Source organism: Vanacampus margaritifer, chromosome 8, assembly GCF_051991255.1.
Source record: "Vanacampus margaritifer isolate UIUO_Vmar chromosome 8, RoL_Vmar_1.0, whole genome shotgun sequence".
Taxonomy (NCBI): domain Eukaryota; kingdom Metazoa; phylum Chordata; class Actinopteri; order Syngnathiformes; family Syngnathidae; genus Vanacampus; species Vanacampus margaritifer.
In genome coordinates this window covers 256,527-278,977 of record NC_135439.1, presented here as the reverse complement: position 1 = coordinate 278,977, position 22,451 = coordinate 256,527, and the positions used below count along the sequence as shown (strand labels likewise).

General features: G+C 51.2%; 1 protein-coding gene across 6 annotated transcripts in view; it reads right to left on the bottom strand.

Annotated features, from left to right (window-relative positions):
• Positions 1-1,255: 1,255 nt before the first annotated feature.
• LOC144056521 (transcription factor COE3-like) overlaps positions 1,256-22,451 on the bottom strand; it is a 39,687-nt gene continuing 18,491 nt past the window's right edge. For 2 of the 6 annotated variants that reach the window (XM_077573423.1, XM_077573421.1), the window contains 10 exons: positions 17,625-17,706; positions 17,412-17,529; positions 15,022-15,155; positions 14,596-14,722; positions 11,057-11,145; positions 7,173-7,238; positions 6,933-7,098; positions 6,509-6,703; positions 4,974-5,093; positions 1,256-3,009 (listed from right to left, as the gene is read on the bottom strand). In XM_077573423.1, the coding sequence (XP_077429549.1) occupies positions 2,978-3,009; positions 4,974-5,093; positions 6,509-6,703; positions 6,933-7,098; positions 7,173-7,238; positions 11,057-11,145; positions 14,596-14,722; positions 15,022-15,155; positions 17,412-17,529; positions 17,625-17,706 (1,129 nt within the window). In that variant the 3' untranslated portion in view covers positions 1,256-2,977. The remainder of the gene's footprint in view (positions 3,010-4,973; positions 5,094-6,508; positions 6,704-6,932; positions 7,099-7,172; positions 7,239-11,056; positions 11,146-14,595; positions 14,723-15,021; positions 15,156-17,411; positions 17,530-17,624; positions 17,707-22,451) is intronic. The other 4 variants (XM_077573424.1, XM_077573422.1, XM_077573426.1 and 1 more) reach the window with 2 other exon arrangements.

Below are 22,451 nucleotides of genomic sequence, written 5' to 3'. Positions count from 1 at the left end.
GAAAGCAAAAGAAAAGAAAAACAGCAGACGTGATTCCAAAAGTCTTCCGTAACTTTGGCGGCGAGCTGAATTCTTGCGCTTTTTGTTCACAAATATAATACATGGCGTTCCGCTCCCGCTGATACGTTTGCAGCCGGCATTTTTGTATCGTCAGCGTTTAGGACAAAACCAAGAAGCGGCGAAGGCAAAAACAGCCTCTTGACCACTTGATGAGCTGCTGATGTTGGTTTTGTGGGAAATGACCTGCGCGCTTTTGCACTCCATTTTCTTTCTCTCCGTCAGTGTGAGTTGCGTCGCACGTCACGTCGCACGTCACGTCGCACGTCACGTCGCACGTCGCACATCACGTCGCACGTCACGTCGCACGTCACGTCGCACGTCACGTCGCACGTCACGTCACACGTCACGTCATGTCACACATCACGTCGCACGTCGCACGTCACACGTCACGTCGCACGTCACGTCGCACGTCACGTCATGTCACACATCACGTCGCACGTCACGTCGCACGTCACGTCGCACGTCGCACGTCACGTCGCACGTCGCGTCGCACGTCACGTCGCACGTCACGTCACGTCGCACGTCGCACGTCACGTCACGTCGCACGTCACGTCGCACGTCACGTCGCACGTCACGTCGCACGTCACGTCGCACGTCACGTCGCACGTCACGTCGCACGTCACGTCGCACGTCACGTCGCACGTCACACGTCACGTCGCACGTCACGTCGCACGTCACACGTCACGTCGCACGTCACGTCGCACGTCGCACGTCACGTCGCACATCACGTCGCACGTCGCACGTCACACGTCACGTCGCACGTCACGTCGCACGTCACGTCATGTCACACATCACGTCGCACGTCGCACGTCACACGTCACGTCACGTCGCACGTCACGTCGCACGTCACGTCGCACGTCACGTCGCACGTCACGTCGCACGTCACGTCGCACGTCACGTCGCACGTCACGTCGCTTTTGTCAGTCAAGCTGAAATCTTTTTGTGTCCTGATCTGCGGATGCTCATTTCCAATTTCCCTGCTCCTAAACGGGGCCCACAATATCTTGACGTCTCTGGACCGGCGCCAGCCACCTCCGCTTCTGCTGAGGTCATTACGAGTGTGGGTTACCCCCGAGCCCCCCCCCCCCCCGGCAGCGGCCAGTTCCGTTTCAGTGTTTCAGTTGCGCATCGAGACGCAAGGCGCGGACGGACGGACAAACGTGGACTTAGCAAATAGCGAGACGAGAATTCAGTCGGGTGATGAAATCTTTATTCAAGAGTTTCTGTACAAAAAAGCACGAGTCAGCAAATATCACAGAGGAAAGAAAAGAACAAACATGCACACGTATGTTAATGCACGTCTTTACATACAAATGTCTGGACGTAAACATGTTTCATGTAAGCACGTACGTATGTTTATATGTACGTGCTTTGTAATCGCGTGCATCGTTCGTCACGAGCGCATGTCGGTACCGACGTGCAAATATCCGCGATGTCGCTTTGTTTGTGTTCACGAACGTCCGCCGCCGCCGCCGACGACGTTTGTGCTTCGGATACGTTTCACATTTTCAGCACACGCACGCAAACTAACAAAACATTGAAAAGCAAACAGGACGTTCTGAAAACGCTTCTTTGTGCCTCGTGGCAGCCATCTTTTCCCCCCCAAAGAATTCCTTGAGTTGGAAAAGTTCCATCGCGCTGATTGAACACAACAAGAACGCAACACGTTACATACAGAAAAGAACGCGTGACGCGGGACACGTCGCGCGTCGTCATGCTCACGTTTGGCATCACTTTGCAAATGTGTCAATTTGAATGTGTTTTTTGGATGTCCTGATCAAAGTCCCTGATCGAAAGGTGGTCGACAAAAGTGTCCAGCGGAGGCGCTATTGCACACGCTAAAGTCCAAAATGAAAAATAGCCAAACTAGAGAACGAGAGTCACGTTGGCACCGAGACGAGGACGCTTAAAAGACGGTTCGATGCGAAGGTGCAACATTTTACATCACTGAAACTGTTTTTTTTTCTTTTTTAGCTTGTAGCTTAGCTGGTTTGTGTGTGCGTGTGTGCGCATGTGTGTGTGCGTGCGTGTGACACAAAATCTGTTTACAAAAGTGGACAACATGTTTATAACATGTTGTGACTTCTTTTTACAAAAACATTTTTACAACAATATCTAAAAAACAAAATGAAGCTTATAAAGACAGAAAAAGAAGAAGCACGCTAACGGACAGCAAGAAGAGAAGACGAGGAGAAAAAGAAGGTCAACATTTTCCTCTTGACTCGCCAAAGCGGGAAGTCAACAACTTAAACAGCACATTTTAGAGCGCTAACAAAGAAGAAGAAGAAGAAGAAGAAGAAGCAAAGCGGATCCTTCCAGGCCGAACTATTGAGGAAGTCGCTTCCGGGTGGATGAAGACATTGGAAGTGGTGAAGGTCCCGCCCCCTCAGGAAGACTCCATTTTGATTGGCGGCCGGATGGAAGGCCCGGCTCGGGTCATTCTGGACTTGGTCCCATTCAGAAAAAAACCTTCAAGGTTCTAGATTGTTTCACGGCGACCCGTAAAAGCTAGAAAAGGCAGATCCTTGTTGGAGCTCATTAGCATAAATTAGCATTAATCAAAAACGTTTCCCAGAAGATAAAAAACAAAACAAAAAATTCCTTTCCATCTTCACGTAATATTTTGGGAACTCAAGCAAGCGTCATGCAAACATTTGTAGCGAACAAACCGAAGCGGCCGATTGCTCAAAGCTGATTGGCCAACGATGATGATGATGTCATCAGGGCCTCCCCCTCCCCTCCTCACCCGGCCCCCCCCGACTCACAATCCACGCCTGTGAGGTGACATCATCAACAGTCACGTGACCTTCAACGCGGAGGCTGGAAGAAGACGAAGAATCCGTCGGGCTCGCCGATGGATGGCGTCGTGTAGTGGGAGGGGCCCGGGGGTGGGAGGGGTCCGGGGGTGGGGGCGGCCTCACATAGGCGGGACGATGAGACCGGCCATCGCTGCAGGAAGAAACAACACGAAAATCATCAGCGCTCGCTCGAGCCACTTCAAATACGTTTCTGCCTCCTCACGCTTACAGTGGCCGCTTCAAAACCAGGATTGCAGGACATCTGCTTTTTTCCCCCAAGTTTGACATCTGCATTCGAGCCATCACAGGAGCAGGGGACTGCTTAAGACGACTTACGACTGCTTAAGACGACTTACGACTGCTTAAGACGACTTACGACTGCTTAAGACGACTTACGACTGCTTAAGACGACTTACAACTGCTTACAACTGCTTAAGACGACTTACGACTGCTTAAGACGACTTACGACTGCTTAAGACGACTTACAACTGCTTACAACTGCTTAAGACGACTTACAACTACTTAAGACGACTTACGACTGCTTAAGACGACTTACGACTGCTTAAGACGGCTTACAACTGCTTAAGACGACTTACGACTGCTTAAGACGACTTACGACTGCTTAAGACGACTTACGACTGCTTAAGACGACTTACGACTGCTTAAGACGACTTACGACTGCTTAAGACGACTTACGACTGCTTAAGACGACTTACGACTGCTTAAGACGACTTACAACTGCTTACAACTGCTTAAGACGACTTACAACTACTTAAGACGACTTACGACTGCTTAAGACGACTTACGACTGCTTAAGACGGCTTACAACTGCTTAAGACGACTTACGACTGCTTAAGACGACTTACGACTGCTTAAGACGACTTACGACTGCTTAAGACGACTTACGACTGCTTAAGACGACTTACGACTGCTTAAGACGACTTACAACTGCTTAAGACGACTTACGACTGCTTAAGACGACTTACGACTGCTTAAGACGACTTACAACTGCTTACAACTGCTTAAGACGACTTACAACTACTTAAGACGACTTACGACTGCTTAAGACGACTTACGACTGCTTAAGACGACTTACGACTGCTTAAGACGACTTACGACTGCTTAAGACGACTTACGACTGCTTAAGACGACTTACGACTGCTTAAGACGACTTACGACTGCTTAAGACGACTTACAACTGCTTACAACTGCTTAAGACGACTTACAACTACTTAAGACGACTTACGACTGCTTAAGACGACTTACGACTGCTTAAGACGGCTTACAACTGCTTAAGACGACTTACGACTGCTTAAGACGACTTACGACTGCTTAAGACGACTTACGACTGCTTAAGACGACTTACGACTGCTTAAGACGACTTACGACTGCTTAAGACGACTTACAACTGCTTAAGACGACTTACGACTGCTTAAGACGACTTACGACTGCTTAAGACGACTTACAACTGCTTACAACTGCTTAAGACGACTTACAACTACTTAAGACGACTTACGACTGCTTAAGACGACTTACGACTGCTTAAGACGGCTTACAACTGCTTAAGACGACTTACAACTGCTTAAGACGACTTACGACTGCTTAAGACGACTTACGACTGCTTAAGACGACTTACGACTGCTTAAGACGACTTACAACTGCTTGAGACTGATTACAACTACTTAAAACTGCTTCAGGCTTAATCCCCCCGTGGAGCACTTCAGCCTGTCAGTGTCTTGCTGAAGGACATCACAGCTGTGTGTCTTTCTTGAACCAGAAACCCCGTCCCCCCCAGCCCCCCCAACCCTCGCGACAGGTGCTGATCGGAACTTTTTTTTCTTCCTGTCTGCTCATGCTTGATTTTGGCAAACTTTCAAAGAAGGCCGGCAAATGACCGCGATGAAGGCGAGATGTCCGTTTCAAGCCAAAATGTCCGCCGTTCCTCTGCAAGCATTTCCTGTTGTGTCGTCAGAGGGCGGAACTCGTAAAGCGTTGAAGAGAGCCGCGCAAAACGAGCAACTTGAGGCAAAAAAGTTATGGATCAACTTTGACTGAAGGCAGGTGAGAGTGTGGGGGGTCGTGAGGAGGCGGGGGCGGGGGAGGGGCAATGCTCACCCTGCAGGCCGGCGCCATTGGTGGAGGTGCAGGTGGGGGGCGGGGAAGTCTGCGCTCGCACCACGGGGGCGAAGGCGCTCTTCTGTTTGACTGCAGTCGCAGGAGAGAATGAACGCACGCCTACGAGAGCGGGAAGAAGAGGAAGACCACGCGTGAGGAAGGAGGAAGCGAGGAAGGCGAGGGTGCGGGGGGGGGAGGGGCGGGGCGGATGGCGCATGCGGGGGGGGGGGGGGTGAGGATGGTGAGGATGGCTCGTCTGCGTCGGCCAAAGTTGATCCATAACTTGAAGGAACGACCCGAGTCGCCGCCACGCCGTTAGCCTAGCTTAGCATCAAGACTGGAGGGTCCGAGCGAGCGATGGAGGTGACACCAAAACGCAAAACCAAAGCGGCGGACTCACGTCAAGAAATGCAATTCACGCGCATGATAGCAGCGCTTCAAGCGAAAACAAATTGCTTGAGTTGGACGACCAATCACAGAGCAGATTTGCTTGTTTTTGTTAGCCTAGCTTAGCATCAAGACTGGAGACGTGTGTGAGTGAAGGGTTCCAAAATGGTGACGTGGCGTGCGACAGACGCAGCTGATTTTATTGGTCGACATTTTGAAAATAATCGTCACCAGCTCAAGCGTCGCCGATGAAACGGCAAAATATTCCTCCTTTCGGCTCGGAACGGTGCGGCCTCCGTCCACTAGAGGGAGCTCTGGCGCCATTTCAGCCATTCTTTCATCTTTGCCGACATCAGAAGTGGACGATGCAGAAGCACAAAGTGGAAAAGCTGCCAGCGTTTGTTTGCGTCGGCTCAAGCGGCGGCTGAACGACATCCACGCTTGAGTGGCACCACTTTCCGGACCGGGTTCGAGCCGTTGGCCCCAGACGACGCCTTTTCGACAATTAGCACGTTAGCTCCCGAGCAGCACAATCTTCTTTGCCGTTGGGCGCAAAATCGCGCGTGGACGCGTCGCACGTCTTCTTGCGAGACGAGTTTGGGGTTCACGTCAACGTTGGACGCGTTCGTCACATCTTGCAAACAAGTTCGGGCACGTGACGAAGACGTGCGGGCCGGCCGGCGTTTGATTTTCAAGTCGTCGCTTCATCACGCAGCAGAAGAAGAAACGAGACTTCACCTTGAAGGGCGCCAAATCGCTTTTTGTCCCAAAAGGCAAACAGGAAGAAAACTCAAGCCAAACATCAATCATCACGTCACGCTTGCTTGGTGGCGACATCATCAGCTTGATTATTATTATTATGATGATGATCAATTTCTTTTGTTGTAAAGTGAAAGACAAATTCATCATTTTGGTGTTGAAAGTGTTAAGGGAGACATTTTGTTTGGTTTTGAGCTTCAGTGAATTAGTGGGGGGGGCTTATGGGGGGGGGGCATGGATGGGTGGGAGGGCGTGCGGGGGTGCGAGTGCTCGGGCACGTTTGCTGGCCACGACGACAGATTTGAGATTTTTGCCAACAACTTGGGTTGGGACATCAATCAAACTCTTATGGAGGCCCGTCAATCACTTGCGCGGGTCCGCCCACTTACCGGCGTAGGCGGAGTTGGCGCCGGCGCCGTTGATGAATCCGGGCGAGCCGGGCACGGCCAGGTTGGTCATGGCGGCGGCGCCGTAGCCGTTGATGGAGGACGTGATGCTGTTGATGGCGTTGTAGTTGGTCTGCTGCGGCGTGGAGCTCGCCGCGTAGCCGCGCGGGGAAACGCTGCTGGAGCCGCGCGAGTAACCTGGAAATGCCGGCAAAAGCAATTCTGTTTCTTATCATCAATGACGTCACCTTTTGTAGGTAAGGAGCAATCACGGCCCCGCCACAAAACAGGTGAGCCGTGATTGGTCGTTACCGACTTCCTCAGCGCAGGTGATGACGTCATCATCAGTCAAACTTTGAAAAGGTTTTCATTGCACATGAAAAGAACCAAGTCAGCACAATCCCTCGAACCCGTGAAGGCGACTCACCCTGCTCGGCCTGCGACGCCTCCGAGATGTTGGCGAAGGAGTTGACGGCCATCATCCCCGAATGCGCCGCCGCCGCGCCGCTCAGTGACGGCAGCTGGTTGTGAACGCGCGGGACGCCGCTGTACAGCGCCTCCGTCAGGTCCACCGCTCGCTTCAGGATCATGTCCTGCGGGGGAGGGGCGGGGATTCAAAGGTGAAAGGTCGGGCGGCGCGTCACGCGGCGCGTCACGCGGCGCTCACCTGGTTGCTGTGCGGCATCCCGTACAGCGCCTCCACCAGGTCGGCCGCTCGCTTCAGCAGCACTTCCTGTCGCACACGTTTTCACATCAAAGAGGGAAAAGACAGCCGGCAAAAAAACATGAAGACGGCGACGGACGGAGATCCGTGCAGGCGAGGGAAGGCGGGAAGGAGGCGCGGGAAGGAGGACAAAAGAAGAGCAAACGCAGGCAAAGGCCACAATAGGAGGAGAGAAAAAAGGAGGAGGAGGGAAAGAAAAGAAAAGGAGGGAAAGAAAAGAAAAGAAGGAGGGAAAGAAAAGAAAAGGAGGGAAAGAAAAGAAAAGAAGGAGGGAAAGAAAAGAAAAGGAGGGAAAGAAAAGAAAAGAAGGAGGGAAAGAAAAGAAAAGGAGGGAAAGAAAAGAAAAGGAGGGAAAGAAAAGAAAAGAAGGAGGGAAAGAAAAGGAAAGAAGGAGGGAAAGAAAAGGAGGCGCTCGTCGGCAGGCTGACGTCGTCATCGGCTGGACGACGTCAGCCCGCCATGAGACGGAGATTCCCGAAGGACAACAAGCGGGAAGGTGGAGGCCTCTGCTGGCCTTCCCTTGGGTATTACACATGATTATGATTATTATGATCATCATGACTCTTTTCCTTCCTTGCAATCGCTTTGACTTTGCATTCTCCGTGTGTGTGCGTGCGCGCGACACGCGATGTCCTGGAGCAGGGACGCTGCGTTGCCACGGTGACGCTCCAAACACTTCAAGCGCCGACTGGTTTCTGTTGCCTGAAAGCAGCGACGGCCCGCCGGGCAACTCACCGCCACCCTCAGCGGCCTCACGATGGATTCCGCACAATGGGAAAAAAAGAGATCAATCGGATCGATAGAAAAGATGCTGAAGGCAAATTGAATTTGGGGGTCAGAGAAAGAATTCAATGCATAAAAAAATCTTTGTGAATATGCACGAACTCCAGTTTCAAGTTGTAAAGTCAACTTTCACCACTAGATGGCAGACATGTTTGAGTTGCGCTTCCAACGTGAGCAGGCCCGATCATTTCTTTGCAGATTTGGAATGAACGGCAGGAAGGAGCTCATGAATATTCAAATTTGGAGCAAGTTGATTTTTGTGGAAAAGACGCCGTTTTGTGGCGTTTTGTGGCGTCCTTCGATCTTCATTTTCATGCACAAGCGCCGTCTTTGCACTCACAACAATTCATGTTTTGATTTGGTCTCAAGTCTTTTAAGCACATCTTTTGTCCAAATGTAAAAGAGCATTTTTGGGGTCATCGGTTGGGTTCAAAAGTGTGAGGTCTGATGAGCCCCCCCCACACACACACACACACACACACATCAGCCCCGCCCTAATCACTGCACTTATTTCTTTGATGGGTTTTGTTTCGATTTTGTCCCAAATGATTCCCAATCAGCAATCGCTAATCAATGCAACCTTTTTGGTTTTGCTGCCTGACGTTTGTTTTCGTTCCATTTTCACTCTTTCCTTCGTCCTTCCGGGTGAGCACGGAATTTTGGCAGGGAAGCTCAAACGTCCCGCTCACCGACGCCGTCGCAAACCTGAGAGCTCCTCCTCCTCCTCCTCCTTCCTGCGACGGGGGTCTTAATGAGGTGCTCGGGGGGGCTGCTCCAGGACCAGAATGAGTCCAACCCGGAGGAGGCGGAGCTAGCAGACAGCTCTTAACTAAGATAAATCACTAGCGGCGAGGCCAGGAAGACGGCGCTGGTGGGGGGGGGGGGGGTGGGGGGCGGCAACGTTAGCAGCTATCAGAGTCTTCCAAGCGACCGCTCGCTTCACTTGACTTCCTGTCATCCAAATCGGAAAAACGTCTTCACCGACATTTTGTGTCCAAAAACAACAACAAACAATTCAATCAAGCAACTAACAATGATTTGAAGATTTGATTCATAAGTTGATTATTTTGTCGATGGATTGGATTTCAAAACACATTTGAATTTCCCATCAATTCATTTCATTCCTGATCAGTTGTCAATTAATATGCAGGAAAAAACATCAATCGATCAACATTGGAAGTATTCATTGAAGCGAGGAATTGGGGGCGGGGCTTGTCCATCAGAGACCATTTCCCGTTCGAGCCAAGTCGTCTTTTTTTTCAGCCAATAAAGTCCAATATGATTGTTTTGTATTTTTCTCCGAGGTTAAGCTAGCAAAAGAAATCCAATTAAAGGAAAACTTGAAAGCGTTTGAAAGGTTTCGACGAGCGTCACGATGTTGGCATTTTGTGGCGCCGCAGACGTTACACACACAAAAACAAAGATGGCCGTCACTCGTGGCGGTATTCAAAACAAGAAGCTTGGAAATGAGCAAATCACTCGGACCTTTGCGGCTGCGTGCCGTCGGCAAATGGATTCCCGCCCATGTTGCCGCCATGTTGGCGCAAGCTTGAGCCTGCTGCCGATCTGAATGACAACCACAGCGCCGCTTGCTGGCAAGGAGGCCAACTGCGGCCGATTGTGGACGTCAACAGCGACTTTCCAACGGAAGCCGCTCATCGTTTCCTGCCAGCTGATTGTGGAGATCACGCGTGTACGCACGATATCATTGGCCGGCTTTTTGGCGATATGCGGTGACGTCACATGACACGCTGGCGCCGCTGGGTTTGATGCGTCGCGCTCCAGCCGGCGAGCGCACAAACAAACGTGCGGCCGGTGAAAGCAAACAGGAAGTGACAGGCGGCGGGTGAGATGCCCGCCGCCGACACGCGTGTCGCCACCTCGCCGACAAAAAGAGGACGAGGAAGGCATAAATATTCATGGTGAGGAAGAGGTGACGGCTGGCCATGATGGCGGCGGCGGCGGCGGCGACCTGCGCCGGCGATTAGCATCAATTTACAAACAAACGGCTTTTTGTGGCGTGTCGCCGTTTGATGAATGGCTTCAATTTGGCAGCGGCGTTCACTGTCGGCGCACATCTGCCCTCATTGCCGCCACCAAACGCAATCTCGCCGCCGCAATCACACGCGTGTGCGTGCGTGTCTTGAAGGAGAGCGAGCGCGCTCACTGTCAAGCGTCCGCCATCTTGCACCGAGCGGCGGATTTCCACCACATCAAAGCAAAGAGTCACAGACATGCCGGGTGGGGGCGGGGTTAGTGAGCACTTCCTGTTTGAAGGAAGCAGCCAATCACAGCCCACATTGCAAAATGAAGTCAGACTTGAATGGCGAGACAAAAGTCGAGCTTCATTCAAATCTCAAACTCAATCGAAAACCTGTCAATCGAAATCTTTATTTCTATCTTGATTCAAATATAAAAAAATTGATCTTCAACTCAATCGGAATCGCAATTTAAATCAAAATTCATTCTTCATCTCAATCTGAAAAGAAATGTCGACTGTAAAGCACATTTCAACCTCAATCTTTATTTGAATCTAAGACTCAATGCAAATCTAAATCTAAAGCAAATCCACATGTCGATCGTCATGTAAATCTGAAGTCCAAAATCTCAATCTGAAAGTGAATTCAAACCTAAATCTCATTTCAAAGTCAATTTCAATTGATCTGCTTGAGCCACAAATCCGGAGCAATAAACGTACGTCACCTGTCGTCTGCTTGAATCAGAATTGGATCAGAATCCGATTCAAAACTAAACCCTTCACTGAGTTAAAACCTCAATGTGAATTTCAATTTAAAGTCTCAATTTGAAGCAAAATCTGAATCTTGTTCTCAATCTTAATATGAAACAAAAGCTGAAATGTGGTAATGAAGCCTCCAAAATCCATTCAAATCTCGATCAAACACGAATCGGAATGAAAATCTTCATCAATCTCAACCATCAATCAATCAATGTCTAAATCTGGATCAATGCGCTAAACTTTGATGTGAATCGGACACAAAACACAACTTGTGCACGTACGTGCGTGCGTGCAAGGGAGCACTGACCTTAGGTAACCTCTCGGGGTCCCCGGGGTGGCGAGGGATGACCTTCTGTAACCTCTGGAAACCGTAGTCGATGGTGGGCTCGTTCAAGGCTGTTGGCGCACGCACACGCACGCACACGCACGCACACGCACGCACACGCACACGCACGCTTAGTGAGCCGCACCGTTGCCATGGTGATGATGAAGTCATCCGATTTAGCCGCAATTTGATGAAACGACTGGATGCTAATTCAAATCTACTTCCTGCCGGCGCAAAGGCGGGAAGAGCGAGTCGAGAGCGACTTGTTCTCGCCGATCAAGTCCATTAATCATAAAACGCTGTCAAATTTGACTTTGGGGACAATTTGTCAGAGGGTCTTTGTCAGCGTTAGCGCTTGTAGCGGCTAACGATGATCAACAGGCCGCACGTCGGCCGCCTCCTCGCGCTCATTTGCATAAGTGCGGCCTTCATGAATAGCAAGCGGGCGAGCGGGCGGGCGGCTCGCCGCCGCTATTAGCATTAGAACAATATTTGTTTGGCTTTCCCGGGAACGCCGGCCGGCCCGCAGACGTTCAATCCAATTTGTCCGAGGCGGCCGGAGGCGGAGACAAGAGGATGAAGAAACGCTGAAATGGAAAGATGGCAAGCGGAAACCTGAAGAGCGGCGACAAAGCGTCCGGGCAGCGCCGGCTTTCCAGTCCAGCGACGGCGCAATCCCGCAGAGGCTTTTGGCGGAAACCCAAAATGCATTTCCTTCCTGCCACAACACCTGAAAACTCGGCCAAGGAATGCAAATCCCAAATCGGCAAATGGAAGCAGACCGATTGTCAATCCAAATGTGCAAAACTAGACTAAAAATAAAGTCCGTGGGATTTCAAATATGACACATCTACAAATCTCAATCATATAAACATCAATCTGATCTAACAGCAAAATCTCAATCAATGTGAACGGATCGAAATGTCAAATCCAAATCAGAATGAAAAGCTGTATTTGAATTGAAATTGGAATCGGAAGCGATCATAACCCGGCTGGATGGAAATTTCAATCGGATTGGGAATCGGAATCTCAACCGCAATCCGACTCGATCTTCCATTTTCATGGGAAGAATCCTGGCATGCTTTTGGTCTCGGCGTGACAGCAGCGTCAATTGTGGACTCCGTCCGGTAAGCCTCCTGACACCCGGGCGGGCCGGATGGGACTCGCCCCCTGGAAACCGTCGGGGGGTGGGGGTGGAGGGTTGGCCCCGCCGGGTTGGAGGGTTGGCCCCGCCGGGTTGGGAGAGGCCCCCCCCGCTGGTCGCTCCTCTCAACTCACTTCACGAGTTTTGCACAACACACTTTGTAAATAGACACATAGGGCACATAACCCAAAAAAAGGAATTGTGGGAAATCCAGAATCAAGGCAGGCAGAGGTCAAGTCAGGTCATCTGGAATTGACAAACAAGAAACCAATCGGAAGAGCAATCGTTTTCCCCATTTGAAGCGCTTCGAAATGAAAGAGGAGAGCTTCAGTCGGCCTCTTGATGAGAGACGGCGAGCGGGCGAGCGGGCGAGCGGGCGAGCGGCGCCTCGGCCGTCCACTTCCTGTTGGCTCGCTCGCTTCCTCGTTTGCCCGATCGGCCGCGAGATCCTCCGAAATAAACAAGGCGAGCAATTGCAGCCAGCGTGCGCGTCAACATTCTCCCGCCGCTTCCCGGGCGGACATCTTGTCCACTTGATTAAGTTGCCGTTACGCCTTACTTGGCATCCATTTTGTTGCGGGACATTCCAAAGATTGCGCGTGGTCCTTCTAAGTGAGCTTGATGGCTTGGCGGAAGGTGCGGTCACGTCCGCCGCCGCCGTATTCCGCCGGTCCCGCTTCTCGTGTGTTCCGCCGACCCGGCTGCCGACCGCACGCCAATTTGCCGTCTTCCCGGCCGCGAGATTGATGCGCCGACGCCGATGATGACGGTGGGCTCTTCTTCCTCGCCCTCGAGCGGACGCGCCTCGTTGTTTGTGCTCCGTCAAGTGGCGTCCTGACATTGCATTCATCAGACGGAAAGCAGACCTTCCGGGTTCTTCTCACTTGTTGCCGATTGGCTGATCATGTGACGTCCACTTCCTGTCTTGCCGTCCTGACATCGGCGAGGAGACCTGAGGCGTCTTTGCCGCGATCCTTCACATCAGAACGCCGCTCGGCTGCAGAAATCTGTCGGCACTCGCTTGCCGTCCTGTCGCAGCTGTCGGGACGCGACCGGAAAACACCCAGCCGTCACCGCTTCCTCCCGGGGCCGCCGCTAGTCGCCGCACGCATGCTAATTAGCGGCTAATCACCTTCCGCTGACTGGAAGACGAGGCCCCTCCTCCTCCCCACCTGAGATGTTACTCGTTTTGAAAGTGCTAATTAGCCCACATTAGCTGGCGGAACGCAGACGTGCCCGCCGCCGCGCGGTGGTCCCGGCTGACCAACCAGGAAGTCCCGGCGGGCTGTCAATCAAAAGCTCACTTCAAAGGAAGTCTTCCTTTCATCACACGCGTGTCCCTGCCGCCGCCGCCGCCGCCAACGCGTCTAAACTAGCGGCGTTTGACGTAGGGGTCAAACTCAGGTCACGCAGGCGACATCATTGCAGCACTTCCTCCAAGAAACGTCAATAATCAACCCCCCCAAGAATTTTTTTTTGTTTTTTGGGGGGGGGGGGGGGGGAGACCACCACAGTCTAGCGTCCCCCACCAGCACAGCTGAAAAAAAAAGACGTCCATTTGTTGGCTTTTCCCGCCGACAGGCCGACAAAGGCGACTATCTGCCCGGCCAATCGAAAGCGGCGGCGGCCATTGTGACAATACGGCGAGGTGAGGGAGGGGGTCGTCCGCCGGTGGGCTGGGGGGGATCCGACGCCTCGCGCCGACCTTTGCTTATCGGGCTCAACAGCTGACACGTGACCTTTGAGCTGCGTTCAAGGACATCTGGACGTGGACTGGACACGAGCGTTGCGCGTCTTCACAAAACGCGAGAGCGTTTTTGGGTTTGGGCGAGTGGCGGGTTTTTTTTTTTTTTTTTTTTTGCTGGCCTCAATCCATTGTGCTTTGTGTCTTTTTTTACAAATGAAATTGGATTGCAAAGGTCAAAGGTCGGATGCTGCAGATTTGCCACAATCGGGCCACGAAATGTCGTCGCAGTTTCCGCCATTTTGTTTTGCAACGTGCACAAAACCAAACACTTTCTTATTGACTTTTTCCACAATAGGACGATTTGGATTGTGAATATTTGAAGGCGTTGATTTTGTTTCATATCCGACTTTTCGGATTCATGAAAACGGTTCATGAATCCGCTGTAAAGAACAATAAAGTGATTGGCATAAAATGAAATACAACATTTCATGATCTATTATAATAAAGTTGAAATCAATTTCCATTAAAAGAAACAATTTTGCAAACTTGTTTCGCAATTTTTCCATATTTCATTAAATAACTCGTTTATAAAAACCCAAAAGTCAAACGGATTCTTCTTAAGCCCACGAATGAAAATGAGCAAACACATTTGAAGCGGAGGTGTGTGCGTGCGTGCGTGCGTGTGCGTACCTGTGTAGACGAAGCGTCCTGGCGCTCCTTTGCAGAACTGTTTGGACTTGTAGGACAGCGTGACCTCCACCACGCCGGGGATGTGGCGAGGCGGCGTCTGCACGCGGATGGCGTGCGGCGTGATCAGCTGCGGAGCGCAAGCACACGCCTCAAACATGCATCGAGGAACACGCTAGACCAGAGGTGGGCATCGAGGGCCGGAGTCCTGCAGCTTTTGCATGTTGCCCTTTTCCAACACAGCTGATCTATGATCAGCTCATCAGCATAAGCCTGATAACGATCCCGTTGATTGGAATCAGCTTGCGTTGGAAGCGAGAAACCTCCAAAAGCTGCAGGACTTCGGCCCTCGAGGACCGAGATTGCCCACGTCTGCGCTAGACGGACCCGGTACGGAGCAGGGACGGAGCGGGGACGGACGCGCCTCACCTCGCTCCACACCAGCATGGTCCCGAAGACCACCTGCAGTCCGTCGAAGAAGTTGTCCCCGATGAGGATGACGGTGGCGCCGCCCGTGGTCCAACCCTCGCTGGGGCTGATGGCTTTGATGCAGGGCGTGGCTGCTTCACAACACGCACACACGCACACACATCAACAACGTGGAAGGAAGACACGCACACGCGCGCTGACGAGTGTGCGTGTGCTTTTGACTGACGCGCTCACGACGTGAAGCAAAAGCGAAAACTTTTAGCTCTTTGCACGCTGGCGGTGGGCGTGGCCTCTCCCGGTTATTTGTCCCGCCGCCGGCCGAGCGATCGCAAGAGCTCGCCGGTTCGTCCATCCATCGATTCTATTGGACGATTGCTTGTAAAAACATTTATTGATTGCTTGGCTGATTATTGATGGCGTCTTTTGTTATCGGCTCGTTGATTGATTTGCTGGTCACGTTCTTATTTCGGGAGTTGATGGTTTGGTTGCTCAACGAGTTGCTCAACGGGCGCATTCACCACTTGATGAGTGCTTTTTGTTGTCCCGTCAACGGACGTCCCTATTCGGTCTGCGGTGGGCGTTTCCCTCGCGGGCGGTCACATGGCGATCGTTGCTGTGACAAACTGAGGCGGACTTTCTTGCGTTTGCGAGAGCAAACACGCATCAATAAGCTCATATGTCAAAACATCAGGAATTTGCAAACGCGAGACGGCCGCCAAAAGGCGCGGCCAAGGTGTCCTTTGTGACGAGCACATCCACTTCCCGCCTTTTGTCAAGATGCCGCAAGCGGGAAGCGGATCCCGTCGGGAAGATGGCGGCGGCGGCGGCGGGCTCGGAGACAAACGCGCGGGCAGATGTCGAGGCTTTTTGAAGAGCAGATGAAAGAAGAAGGAGCCTTCGGACCACCGGGACCGCCGCCCCTCTTTCAAGGCGCTGACGAGAACAATGGCGAGCCGAGGCGTCGGCGACAGATTGGTGTCAAGGTGCGTTTGTTTGCTCCCAGCCAGGTGCGAGCCCAACGCGTCGGCGCCACGCGAGGAGGCCAACGCGCCGCTCATCAGCGTCTTGCCAGCTCGGTTGCAGCGCACTTGAAAGAGGACGTCGGCCGGGACGCCGCCGCCGCCGCCGCCAGACGTCTCTTTGATGACCGACTCTGGGAGGGCTTCTTTTACCTTGCGGCGTGTCCCAGACGGATGGCGACGCGAACGTGGGCTTGTTTTACTCGGGGCCGCGTCCCAGATGGGCGGGCTTTCGTGAAGTCGGAGGCGGAAAAAGGAAGACAAAGTTTTGCGCCGACCAAACGTGTTCTCCATCGCCATCTTGGCTGCTCCAAAAGTTTCAGCCACATGAAAAAGATGGCAAGGTCACCAAATGCAACATTTGGACCATTTTAGATGGAAAACGGCCATCTTAACCATTCATCAGTGATCAAAATAGTTTGACCGAAGCAACCCCCTTCACTCCCGGCTGTTTGACTGGATTTGGACTTGGATGTTGCAAGGCCCACACAATATTGTCTTCTATTGCTATCAAAACATGGAAGCTACCAAAAGAAAGATTCGAGTCTCTTCTTCCGTCGGGGGAAAAAAAAAAAAGAGTATATTTCTATCTGTTTCCGTTTTGCAGCAATTAGCATTAGCACATAGCTAAGTTTCATCAAAATCTGTTTAAAACGGAAGCGGATGGAGCTTTTTGCAACATGGCATTGATCTCTTATACTCTGCTGCCACCTGCTGGCCGTTTTTAAAATGACTACCGTTCTTCCAGCGTCCCTCTTCAGTTCAGAGGCGGCATCGAAGCATTCTGTACGCTTGAGGGTAAAAAAAAAAAAAAAACTTTTTGAGGCAGTGGTCAGATTTACAATAGAACGTATTTATACGTTTTAATCGTTGCATCCTTACACGAGTTTGGTTTGGGGTCTTTGATACCAAAATGGAGGGAAGGGACACAGCAGGGGGGGGGGGGGGTCCTTGTGAACTGCTTGCGTAAGAGTAAAAAAAAACAAAAAACATGTGAGAATATTGTTTGGATTGTCGTCCGATTTCCAACAACTTCCAGGAAGCGTTTGTGTCCGATTTGTGTTGACGAAGGATCGTAATTGTCTCTTGCGGTCGTCCTCGTGCCACAAATATTCCGTTTTTTTTCAAAACATGGATTTATTTATTATGTCCGCATCTTGCAAAAGTACTCACATACCGTACATACTGTATATGCAAAATACTAAATACTAGGACTAAAGATTAAAAAAGAAAAAGAAAAACTCTGGTTTGAGTGAACTCCCTTCAGCAAAGATTTAAAAAAGTAGAAGTAAAAATATTTGTGTTACTTCCAATTGAAAACCAGAAACACAACAATGCTCCCCAAAACCAAAATGGAGGACTTGGTCTTACCTTCAGACGGGTCCAGGCGGCGTGCGCGGCGGCCATGTTTGGAGTTGTTGTGGACAAACATGTTGTCGGAGACGGACAGCACGTGACCGTCCACGTTGACGGTGGTGGACACGACCACCTGCGGCGCCGGCAAACACGTCAAAACACACGCCACAGAGCTAGCTAGCATTTAGCGCTTAGCGGTTAGCGCTTAGCAGTTGCCGTGCGACTGACCTGGAAGCGTCTCATGTCTCTGGGGTTTCCCGCATTTTTCAAACAGTTCTGATTGCACTTGAGGAAGAACTTGAGGAAGAACCTGCGGCAGGAGGCAAGCGACAACACTTCAGCACATTTTTAGAGACGAGAAATCAGCATTTTCAGTTTGCCAATTTGCATTGCCTCAGCAAAAACGCCGCATTTCAGACAAACAACGTTCGAACGAGGAAAGACGCACAAGCCATGCTAACAAGCCATGCTAACAAGCCATGCTAACAGCTACGCTAACGGCATGTAATGCTTATGAAACTCTGCTTGGTTGACCGAGTCCACTTTTCACACACGTCGGCAGGCCAATCACACACAAACCAAAAAAACGTTGGTCTACGTCAGCCAGGAGGCGTGGCCTACAAGCTTCAACGGATGAAAATGCCAGGAGGCGTGGCCTACAAGCTTCAACGGATGTCATTTGTTTTGATTTTCACACAAACACAACCGCTTTGAGATGCGCACAAATGCACAGCAAAAAACAAACATACAAATTCATAATAATACTGTAACATCGAAATGACAGACCACGCCCCCAAATATGTGGTCTGCAGCTTGTTTTTTATTTTGCCTTCTGCTGCATTATGGGAAACGATTTGCTTGGATTTGGATTACAACGCGCACGCACGCACGCACACGCACACACACACACGCCTAGACATCCGCAGGCCCACGCACGCACGGTCACGTCGTGTTACGCAGGCAGCGACCTACAGAGCGGCGCCGCTCAAGCGGGCAGACGGAACCAATTGGACATTTTTGGGAGGGCGCGCGCGTGTGTGCGTGCGCACGAACGTCATCACGTGATGCTCATGTGAAGCCGTTCTTGTTTGATGCTAATTAGCAGACTAGCCAGCGGAAACATTTCAACAGGTTAACATGTTTTGACTCCGCCTACTAATCACGCCTCCTCCGTTGTGCGCGCGTGTGTTGGTTGACGCACAAACTGTTTTTCTTTGTCCTGTGCCGGCTGTTTGAGTGCGACCAATCGTTTGTTACTCTCACTGAAGCGACTGTGACGCTGAGCTTGCGTCGTGTTGTGGAAAAATGAAATATTTGACACACATTTTGATTGATTTCTTTATTATTGATTTTACTCTGCCACAACATTTGTGTGTGTGTGTGTCTAAGTGCTTGTGTGTGTGTGAGTTTGTGTACAAGAGCGTGAATTTGCCGTGGCTGTGCGCGCAAGTGTGTGTTTTTCTTTGCGTCTCCTTGCATGCATGCGGAACGTCCGAGTGTGTGCGCACAAGTCAGTGTGTGACGTGCTTCGCTTTTTGTCCAAGTGTGCATGCGGAGGCCTCTTTTTCGTGTGCGCACACACACACACACGCATGTTTGCGGGTTCGGGTCGACCTTAAGGAAGAGTTCCCAAACTCTTGTCCACATCGGGACAGGAAGTGGAGGCGGGTTCAAAACCACAAATCAACAACTGATTTGATAAGCCACAAAAAGCACGCAGGGATCGTGTGTGCGTGTTCGTGCGCGCGTGTGTGCGTGTTCGTGCGCGTGAGTGTGGGAGGTGCAAGTCAGAGTTGGATTGTAAAATGGGGGAAAAACATTTGTTAAAAAACCACAAGGCCTCCGCGCACGCGCGCGCGGACGTCTGCTGTTGTCGTTACTGCTTTTGCAGCACGTCGAGCGCTTCCAGTCCAAAAATGTTCCTGCGCCTCCCACAACACCTGCAGCAGCCCCAAGAGATGCTGGGAGGTGTAGTGTGTGTGCGTGCGTGTGCGTGCGTGTGTGCGTGTGTGTGTGTGCGTGTGTGCGTGCGCGCGCGCATGTTGAACCACATCACAAGTTGTCATTAGTTTAAAAGGAGCGCCGATTGTTTGCTGTCTATCATTTATTTGGTTCTTACTAACATTACTATGAGATTCATTTTTGAAAAATCAGTTCCAGTTGAATACATTTTGTCGAAACTTTATTTGGACGTACGCCGCCATTGTTATTGCCGTGGCAAGGCATTCAGTGCGTAGTGACGTCGAATGGCGGCCGAGAAATGTGAAGCGGATGTAAAGCAAGCGAGGTAAGCCTCGTAGCGTTCCTAAAAGGACCGTGAAAAGTCTTGAATGCGTGAATGACGAGAGCACGGCGTGGGGGGGGGCAGGGAGGCTTTGGAGGGGGCGAGGGAGGGCGAGGGAGGGCGACTCTCCCGACCGCATGTTTCTTGAGACAAGTTTGTGCGACTGAACGACGTCACGGATTGGATGACGAGGAGCGACCGTGCGATGTCATCAAGACAAGAGGAAGGCTTCGGCTAATGCTAATGGCGCTAGTTTGTAGCAGAGGTGCGAGCAGGCTCTCGTGCGGGCTTCAACGTGGACGCCACTTAAACTTGGGCTCACGTGACCGGCAGCGTTCAATCACAGCCACTCGATCCACTTCAAGTTCACTTTGGATTCGCTCTAACTGCTTTCAAAACCGCTTTTGAAAGCGCTTTTGAAAGCGCTTTTGAAAGCGCTTTTGAAAGCGCTTTTGAAAGCGGTTTCGATGCCTCAAGTCCAAATTTCTCCATCTCAAGATCACGTCCACTTCCATTTGTCAAAGATCCGCTTCAAGTTCATACAAAGATCCAATTCCAAGGAATTCAGATCTATTTGAGACTCATTTCAGATCGGCTTCCGATTCAATTCACTTCAGATCCATTTCACGTTCATTCAAGATCCGGGTCCAATGGACTTGTGATGGATTTGAAGTGGATCGAAGATCCGATCCGTGTCCACAATAAGCTCATTTACGATCCGGGTCCAATTCAATTCAGATCCGGTTCAGGTCCCGTTCAAGTTGCATGGTGAAGAAGTCGATCGAAATCGACATTTGGATTCGACTTTTCAGTCACTCATCAGCCAATCACACGGCGGCGTGCGTGGCGAGTGCACCGCATCTTCATCATCGTCATCATCGTCATCATCGTCTTCATTTTCAGGTGGAAATTGATGACGATCAATTGCAAAGTCATCCATTGCTCTTCGATCCACTTCCTTCCCTGCAGGCGGACCTTTCGTCATTAAACACCACATTTACATTTACACGCACACGCGCGCGCGCACGCACACACGCGCATACAGTCGATTGGTTCTTGATAAAGAGAAGGAATGATGATGCAAACATTACATAGTAAATGTAATTTTGTCTCCTTTGAAGATGCATCAACACACACACACACACACACACATACAGTAGATGAACGCACACGCTAGTTGGCACAAGCGCGCGTGTGTGTTTTGCAGCGTGTGTGTTTTCTCAGCACATTGAAGCTTTTTAACGCTCGGTGCTTCCGTCCATCTGTTTGGCGGCGCGCGGGTGCGATGCTGCGGTGGTGTAGTGAGGTGTGTTGCTGTGGTGGCGCCACGGCGGCGCCACGGCGGCATGGCGGCGGCGCGGGGACCAGCGGTCAGCGTCAAGGTTGGCGCCATCTGGCCCGACCTTGGACCGCACTCCAAAAAAGGCACACCTCCCACTCGTGACTGACTAATTCCAAAATTCGAATCCGTCAGATACGAAGTGTCCTTCAAGCGGCTTTTTTGTCTTTCGACTGGAGAGCGAAAGCTGTTAGCATCTTCGGTTTCAGCAGCAACGCATATTTAAAGCAAACGATATTCCACCTTCTTCATCCTCGACAGAAAAAAACAAACATTTGAGCAGTCGCAGAAGAAGAGAACGGGAATTCTGCTTGCTTTGTCGGTGCTGCCTCCTGGTGGCAGCACATGGAATTGGATTGCGACGCATCTTTACGCACGAGTGTCATCTTTGTCGTGGTTTGTTTTGGCTTTTTGGAGGAAAGCGTTTCTTTACCCAGGAAGGAAAAGTCACGCAGACGGAAAATCCAAAACGTTCGTCTTCCTTCCCAAATTCAAGCCGGTGAACGCGTGACTGAGATGTTGTCATCAATCGTCCGTTCGCAAACACTCGTTGCAAGCTGAACACGTTTCCACGTCGTTCAGCGATGACAAAAAAAATAAAGTTTGTCGCCGTCACTTCCTGTGTCGGTCGTTCCGTTCATCCCACGCCATCCGCCGATTGGCCACATTTGCATATTAAACGGCCGCATTAGCCATGCAAATGTATGCGCATTGTCTTTCTTGACAATGTGGCGGCCGTATGCGGCGCCGCCTGCTCCAGCAGGTGACAACGTGCCAGCACTTTGCGCAACAAGCCGCCGCGATCGCTCGCCTCTGTCGGAGCTTCCTGTCACAGATTTTCTTTTCCGGCGCGAGCAAAACGCCGACGGCAGCGGGTGACGCCGCCGCGTCAGCACACGCACCCGCGCGGAGGTGTTACACTGCGCCAGGCGGGACGCCACAAGCGCCGGCGACCAATCCACTTGACATTGGCTGGCGACCAGTCCATCCTTGGAGGATGGGTGGCTGCAATCGGGAAGTGACTTCCCGTCAGATGGGTCGCCGTGGCAACCGGCGGTCCAGCACTTTTCATCTTCTTGGAGGTGGTGATGAAAACAAGACAAAAAGGCAACGGAGGACAAAAACACGCAAACGGCCGGCGAGTGTCGACGGGACGGCAACGGACGCAACATTTCAGAGCTGACGTCAAAGCAAAGACATTTCCTGTTTGATTTGAAGACGGCGCAACCAATCAATCAATAAGTCATCCATTCAAGAATGATTTTTTCTCCCAACGCTGAGAATTTCAATTCCTCAACTATTCTCCAATTTCTATTCAACCGATTATGGTTGTTCGCTACCAAAAGCAAACAATTGTTTGGACTTTGGAAAACGATGATCAACATTTGGGCCAATTTTGCTCTCGTGACAACAAAAAGTCCAAAGTCGCTCG